Genomic DNA, 8,421 nt, shown 5'->3' with positions numbered 1-8,421 from the left:
TTAGAGACACTAATAAAATTCTTAGTAATAGATGAGACTTGTAAAACAGAATTTAAATTTAATGGGCACAAATTATCAAAAGAGGAAAGAGTAGTAGAATTTATATGAGAGATTAGTAGCTTTTTACCAACCACAACAACTAAAGTTTCAAGGCCATTATAAGCCATGGGTGAATCAAGATTGTCATTATCAAAGGTGACATGAGTTGTGGCACTTGTGTCACCAAACTAGGAGCTGTCTTCACCAAAATCTTAAACCATAGTGGTGGAATTGACTTGTGGATCACAATCAAAATCCAACTCAGTAAGGAAAGCACAATTTTGAGAAGGATTTGATTTCAGTGTACTCCACTTCTTAGGGGTGTTCGTGATGCAGGTTGTAACTTTTTTTTTAAACCAAACTGCATATGCAGTTTTTGTAGTTTCTCAAACCGTAATCGTACCACGAGATCTTAAAACTACAAAAACCACACCGTGAAAATGTGGTGCAGTTTGAGTAGTTTATACTATCATCATTATCAAATATTATAATAAATATAAATGCAAGATTGGCTTGCATTTTGATAGTAAGACCTATCATGGCATTGTGATGCTTCAGACGACTTTCGTGGAAGAGGAGTAATTTCTGGACTTCTTCAAGCGACAAAGTATCACTTCTTGAGGTCATTCAAGAGACTAGAGAGTCGAAATTTCCATTCAAAAGCTGTAGAGCAACATCTTGATCACTCACTGGAGAATCTGCAACAGCAAGGACATTATTAATAACTGACTGAAATTTATCTACGTATTCACATATAGTGAAGCTTCGTTTTTGAGCACGAGAAAGCTGACCCTTTAGTTACAGACAACGAGCCTTTGTTTGCGAGGAGAATTTTCGCTCAAGAGCACGACACACTGCAAAAGAAGTGGTGTAATTTGAAACTGAAGCAAGAAGACTTTCAAACATGGACGATTGTTATTAAGAGAGGAGGAGCTGATCTTTATGACACCATTGTTAGAACTCCGAATTTGGGGCACTAGTGACCAAGGTTTGAGAAGGAGGGACACCAGTGAATAAAATCTCATCAAGGCCACGACTTATGATCGTAGGAACCACTTGTGATTTCCAAGAAAGGAAATTGAGGCAATCAAGTTTGAGATTTAGAGAAGGGATTCCATTCAGAGGGAGCAAGAACAACGATAGCAACGAGAATAGCCATAGGTGTAAGATCGGATGTTGAAGACAACATAGACATGAGTCAGGAACTTCTGATACCATGTAGAAAGTAAATGCTAAAACACTATTGATGAGAGTCACTTTATTTATAGATGAGAGTGATCAAGATTCTAAGAACTAACTAACACCTAACATAACCAACTTAACAAAACATGTGGTAGATTAAACACTCTAGAACCTATATATTATATATCTTATTATATTAAATGTTTTCTTAATAATTAGAGTGAGTTGCCTATGTGAATCTTTTACCTAAAACAGTTGATTATATACAACACTGTTAGCAACAGGTGTCTTGAAGAGGCTAAGAGATGGCTATTAAAGTAGAGATTAGAAGTAAAATTCATGTTAAAATTCTAAAGAAAATCAATACCATAAACAGATCGAGAATGGATATTACAATTGTAAAAAAGAAAAGAGGGAAGCATGAATTAGATCTCAGAACGATGGGGTGCTATTAGGATGTAAAGTTAAATTTGTGGCAATACTATATATCTTAACTATTCATAAAAATAGATAAATAAATACATTGAAATATGAAAATGTAGTGGCGGTTAATATTATTTCCAAAGAGTACAATGGAGGAGTAAATCATTTGTTTATTAATTGTTGTTGTATTTGTAAATATAGAATCACATGGGCAGCCAGCTATATATAATAAAAATAAATTATATTGTGAAACAAATAAAATAAGAAGGTGTCATTATTGGCTGCAAGCGGGGGCGCATGGTTGCCTTGACTCTGACTCAGTATACTCTACGGCAGTCAAATTAATTAACAACCTTCTTCTTCTAGGGAAATTTACACAGTTTACTGTGTTTTCCCATTTTATTTCTTTTATACTGTCACACTCCAAAAATAACTTTTGTACTGTTTTGTTTGTTTGTTTTTTTTTTTTTTTCGGCTGCCAACTTTTTTTTTTTTTTCTTTTTCGGCTGCCAACAATTTTCAATTTTATGTTATTGTTTTGTTTTTTTTTTAGATTGATTGGGACATGGGCTCAATTATTTATTTAATTTTTTATTTTAATGGATATAAAAGTTATTATTTATTTTCTTTCAAAAAAAAAAGTTATTATTTATTATTTTTAATATTTAATAATTATCATTTTTTGAGATAATTTAATAATTATTATTTTGATGAAAAGGTTGATGGGATGTGTCATAAAAGTGACATGTTTTACTTTTTCTTTTATTTAAATAAATTTAAAAATCACACTCCATGTCTCATTCTTTTTTTTTATTTAAATAGATTTAAAAATCTCACTCCCATTTCTCACTATTCATCTTCTTCATCATCTTTATCTTCTAGCTTTTCAAATAAATCTCACCCCCATGTTCTAATATTCATCTTCTTCTTCAAGTTTTTTTTTTCTTCATCTTTACCGTTGTTTTAGTATTGTTCTACTGTTGTTTTTCATGATTTTTATTTTTTTTTCATGTTTAGTTCTTCTTCTTCTTCTTCATCTTCTTTTCTTTTCTTCTTTTTTTTTTTTTTTTTTTTTTTTTAATTTTTTGAAGTTCTTAGTTATGTTTTTTGAAAATATAAGAGTTAGTGTGGTTTTTTTTTGTTCTAATTTTCTAGAACTTTTCTTGCAAATATAGTGCATTTAGTATTGAGGATGTGCACAACATAGTTAATTTTTGATCATTTTTTTCTTTTATTGTTTTTTTTTTACTATTGTTTTAGTATTGTTTTACTGTTGTTTTTCATGATTTATTTATTTGATGCCGATTTCACTGCCCTTGCTCCATCTCGCTGGAATTAATAGGTATATTCTGGGTGTTCTCGTGTTGTTGTGATGGTTATGTCTGTGAGTGTGGAAGATGGAGGCTATAAATACATTTCTTCTTCGTTCTCTTTGGCTATTTTTGTGGTTTTTTTCTTTTGGTTCTCCTATAAATATATTTGACGAGCTCACTCACAAGAGAGTTTTGAGGTGTGTGTTTCTTTTATATTTTTCTAAGTAGTTATATTTGCTTCATTTGTTTTTGTGTTGTTTCAGTGTTGTTTTAGTAGTTTTTTTTTTTATAATTTTCTAGGAATAGACTTGCAAATATAGTTGATTTTGCATCTGGTGTTGAGGTTGTGCAGCAGATTGTTTGTTTTTTTAATCATTTTTTTCTTTTGTTTTGTTTGATTGTTTTAGTGTTGTTTTACCGTTGTTTTGCCATGATTATTTATTGACGTCGATTTTACTGCTTTTGTTTATTCTTGTCGGAATTAATGGTTATTTTCCGGTGTCCTGGTGTTGTTGTGGTGGTTATGTCTGTGATTGTCAAAGATGGAGGCCTCATACTTTTGTTTTGTTGTTGACAGTATAAAAGAAAAAAAAAAGGGGAGGACAGTATAAATGTTAATTCTGCCGTGTGGCAGTATTTTTGTATAGTAAAAAATATATATTCATATCATATGTGTTGCCTTGCACTAAAATTTTGAATATAGAACTAATTAAATCTAATTTATTATTTTTGTTAGTTGACAAAGAATATTATATCATAGTTCCCAATATAAACAAAATATATGCATTTATTCTAAAATGTAATAAATAAAATTTATGTATTAGATTTTATTAAGATATACAATAAATATGTAATTATAAATAGGTATGCTGTGCTAATCTACTATAGCTAGTATAAATATGTAATATGCAATGAAAAAAAAAATCTGGGAAATTAATAAATCATTATTTTGTAAAAATTCAAGTAATATATATGTTAGTGTATATATATAATGAAGTGCATGTTGTTGCTTTCAGTGATGTGTTCCTATCTTTTAATAAGAAGTTAGACCACAAAAATAAAATAAAACTATATATAATATATCAGTATAAATGAAATGAAATGATGTTGGGCTTGGGCAGTACAAAAGTAATGAAATTGGGCTTGGGCAGTACAAAAGTTGTTTTTGCCGTGTCCCAGTATAAATGTAAAGTTTTGGTCAAAAAGCAGTATTTTTGTAAAATTCCCTTCTTCTATCATTCATTCAACCCAAATATTATAAAAAACATAATTAATCATAGTTATAATGATAGGTCTCCAACATTTATCTAGTTATCCTTGTCAAAAAAAAAAAACATTTATCTAGTTATATATACTTTGTTACTAATATGTAATTTTTTAATTTAATATTCAAATTCTATACATTTTAATTTTTATTAATTACAAATAATATTAAAATAAAAATCATGAACTACTTATATGGTATATTTGAAACACATTACAAGAGACCTCACGTGGAGTGCCAAAATATGAATGGTGTAATAATATATACTATAGTTTGATGTTTCTGTAAAAAATACTTCATCAATATTATGTTAAAACTTGTACAAAAAATTTAACACATACTAGACCAAATTTAATAGAAAATATAACAACATCAATTAATAATGAACATTTTTATTTACAATATTAACTTTTAGCATTAATAAGTGACTTTAATTAACATATATTTTTTAATTACAATATCGTCATTTTTTTAAAAATATATTTTATTTATTAATTATCATTAATAATTATTTTTTATGTTTAATTTACTATTGCATGTGTAATGGAATTAGTACATTCAAAAGGTGTGCTAAATATAACATTCACTCTTTTTAATACCAAATTTAACATTTTTTACACTTGAAAATGGTCTATAAGGTGTGAGACAGCAGTACTAAATATGGTGAATAAGTGACAAACTATATGTAATTAAAATAAGTGTAACACTAGATACACATTCAAATTGCACATATATACTTACTATTACACAAAATAATGTGTAATAAATATGGGTAGTATTAAAGTACTAAAATCTTCAATTTTTCCTGTCAATGTGTATTATGATCAAAATTGTTATTTGCTAACTACATATGCAATTAATTAATTAATGGAATAAATAGCTTATATATATAATGTTGAAAGTAAAATTTTGGGAGCTTATCCTTTGGACAATTGCTAGCTACATGAATGGTGCATATATATATGTATCATTATTATATATCATTAATTATTGTTAGATAAATAAAAGTATTAATTGGAGATCAAAGTAAAACTAATTTAATATATATTTTTTTATATTAGGCGTGGCAAAGAGATATATATACGTCATATATACGTGTTAAATAATTATATAAAGATAAAAGATAATACAAAAATAATGAAAAGCTTAGGTAAATATATATTTACGATTTATTAATTAGTAATATATATATATTATTAATTATAAGTACGGACTGATCGAGAGTGTAATGAGATTAATAATTAATTGAATAATTAAATAATTAGGGAAGGAAGAAGACGATTAATTAATTTGATGACTATTTGAGGGAGAAGGAATCAACTATGGTATGTTATGTTATAATTAATAATATTAATATTGTTGGAATTGATGAGCAAGTTGCATAATTATATATATAATATTTGTAATAATTGTAACCAAAAACAAGGAATGGAGATGGGTACGTGGAACCTAATGCAATTATTATTATTATTATTATTATTATTATTATTATTATTATTATTATTATTATTATTATTATTATTATTATTATTATTATAGTATATCATATTTGACCTCATCATCTCAACTGATCATTCATATAGTCATCTATTAATCTCATATATGGTCATGAGTACAGTAAGTCAAGTCAAACTTACCCAATTAATTATATTTTTTTTTTCAAAATTATTATTTAATTAGAAATAAGACTAAAAAGAAAAAACACGGTCATGTACAGTAATATTGTGTGTGTATATATATATAGCATACTCATTTGCTTGAATTTATAATTAGAAGCAAATTAATATCGAGAGCTAGAATATAGCTATATCACACACATAAAACACATACAAGGAGTATACGTAGTACTATATATATAAAAACAGATTTTGTGTATAGTTATTATTACTTGTTGAGCAATAATAATATATAAAATATATATATAGACAGATATATATATTCGATCTCGAAATGGAAGTGGTTATTGAAAAGTTTGGTAATATTAATAATAAGATGAAGAAGGGTGGATCATCATCAGGAAAGATGTTTACAGTTTTGAGCATTGATGGAGGAGGGATTAGAGGAGTTATCCCGGGAACACTTCTGGCGTTTTTAGAGGAAAAACTACAAGAATTGGATGGAGAAGAAGCAAGACTTGCTGACTATTTCGATGTAATCTCAGGAACAAGCACGGGAGGCCTAGTGACCACCATGCTTGCGGCCCCGAACAAAGACAACCGACCTTTGTTCGCGGCCAAAGACATCAACAACTTTTACATGGAACACACACCTAAGATCTTCCCCCAAAATGACAACGCCAGCTTTTTCAAAAGCATTACATCCATCATGGACACACTCACCGGTCCTAAATACGACGGCAAATATCTTCACACTCTTCTCAACAACTTGCTCGGAGACCTTACTCTCGACCAAACCCTAACTAACATCGTTGTCCCCGCGTTCGATATCAAGCTCATGCAACCAGTCATCTTCTCTACAAACCAAGTAAGTACTCTAGTATACTAGTAATAATACTCGGGGTTTTTTTTTTAATTATTTATAAGAACATGAACTACTTTATTTATGCTGGTTATTAATTTTATTATAATTATCATTATCAGGGAAAAGCAAAGCGTTTGAAAAACGCTCGACTCGCAGATGTATGCATAAGTACCTCAGCGGCTCCTACCTTTCTTCCTCCACACAGTTTTGAAACAAGGGATCGCAAAGGAAATACACGCTGCTTCGATCTTATAGATGGGGCAGTGGCGGCAAACAATCCAACGATGTTGGCCATAAGCCAAATGTTGAGAGAAATGACAAAGAAAAAGAACTCATTAGGGGAATTGATGAGATGCGAGGATGATGATGATCAACAAGGGCAAGCGACTACTCCACCGTTGACTCCTAGGTTGGATGGGAAAAATATGCTAGTACTATCGTTGGGAACAGGATCAGCAAAGGTTCAAGAGAAGTACAATGCAAGTAGGGCATCCCAATGGGGTCTCTTAAGTTGGGTATTCGACAATGGCAACACACCCCTCATTGATATTTTTGGTGATGCTAGTTCTGATATTGTTGACTTTCTTGTCTCCACTCACTTTCAATCTCGTCGTCATAGAAACAATTATCTACGTATTCAGGTATACCTAGCTACCTAATATTTCATTATTTAATTATGATAATAATAATAGTAATAAATAATAAATGTACATGTTAATTTTTTATATATCTAACTCTATATAATATATCTTTATATATTTATAATATATAGGATGATACATTGGTTGGGGCAGAGTCATCCGTAGATGTAGCCACTACTGAGAATCTTCAAAGACTTGTTGAGATTGGAAATAAACTATTAGAGAAGCCAATTTCAAGGGTTAATTTGGAAACTGGAAAGTATCAACCTATTCAAGGAGAGGGCACCAACGCACAAGCTCTCACTCATTTTGCCAAACTTCTATCCCAAGAAAGGAAACTTAGATTATCAAATAACAAAAAATAAATAAATCATATATATTATGATTAATTTGTTCGGTTTGATCTTTTTATTGCTGTAATTGAGGTTAAGAAATTTATGTATTTCTAATTCATTCTTTAATTCTTTAATTCATTTTTTTAATCTTTAATAATAATATTTTAAGCGGATCATGCAATTAGCTCCATATATATCTATCTATTCTATATCTATATTTTGTCAATATCATTTTATTGGAATAAAACACATAATCAATTAAGTGTCACCATTATAGATAGGAGTAAGGATCTTTTTTCATAAAAAAAAAATTATTGTAAATTCATAAAGCTAATTTATGAATCACAACATTAAAGTTATGACTTACATCTGCATCATCAGTGGAAGAACTGGTGGAAGCCTGATTCGCCTTAGCTTTGCCTTTATTTAGTTTCTTCTTGTCTCCATAGCCAAGGCAAATCCGTGGATGAAGAAACATTTGTCTACCAAATGGCCTAGTTTTCTACATTTAAAACAAGAAGCGCGTGACTTCTTGTTTCTTGGAGAATTGGTAAAGTATCGAACAGAGGAGGAAAGAGGGGAATTATCAGAGGATCCAAGAGTGTGTTGGCGTTCTTCTTGAATGATCATAGCAAAGACTCTTGACAAATTTGGAATAGGCTCATTGAGCAAGATCTGAGCACAAACGGATGCGTATGACTCATATAAACCAGTCAAGAATTGTAGAACTTGATTCTGGTTGG

At 29.7% G+C, this 8,421-nt stretch overlaps 1 protein-coding gene across 1 annotated transcript; it reads left to right on the top strand.

The window, feature by feature from the left end:
- Window positions 1–5,991: 5,991 nt before the first annotated feature.
- Window positions 5,992–7,870, top strand: LOC115711989 (patatin-like protein 2). Its single transcript, XM_030640191.2, has 3 exons — window positions 5,992–6,705; window positions 6,822–7,343; window positions 7,475–7,870. The coding sequence occupies exons 1-3, from the start codon at window positions 6,172–6,174 to the stop codon at window positions 7,706–7,708; spliced, it is 1,290 nt and encodes a 429-aa protein (XP_030496051.2). The 5' UTR covers window positions 5,992–6,171; the 3' UTR covers window positions 7,709–7,870.
- Window positions 7,871–8,421: the final 551 nt, after the last annotated feature.

Source organism: Cannabis sativa, chromosome 4 (genome assembly GCF_029168945.1).
Source record: "Cannabis sativa cultivar Pink pepper isolate KNU-18-1 chromosome 4, ASM2916894v1, whole genome shotgun sequence".
Classification (NCBI taxonomy): Eukaryota; Viridiplantae; Streptophyta; class Magnoliopsida; order Rosales; family Cannabaceae; genus Cannabis; species Cannabis sativa.
The sequence above is the reverse complement of the archived record's forward strand: the minus strand, read 5'-3'. Positions and strand labels throughout refer to the sequence as shown.

Excerpts from the sequence above, each read along its gene's own strand:
- LOC115711989 (XM_030640191.2), top strand. The coding sequence starts at position 6,172 with ATGGAAGTGGTTATTGAAAAGTTTGGTAATATTAATAATAAGATGAAG. Across the intron at positions 6,706-6,821 it reads TCATCTTCTCTACAAACCAA|GGAAAAGCAAAGCGTTTGAA; the intron begins GTAAGTACTCTA and ends TATCATTATCAG. Across the intron at positions 7,344-7,474 it reads ACAATTATCTACGTATTCAG|GATGATACATTGGTTGGGGC; the intron begins GTATACCTAGCT and ends TATAATATATAG.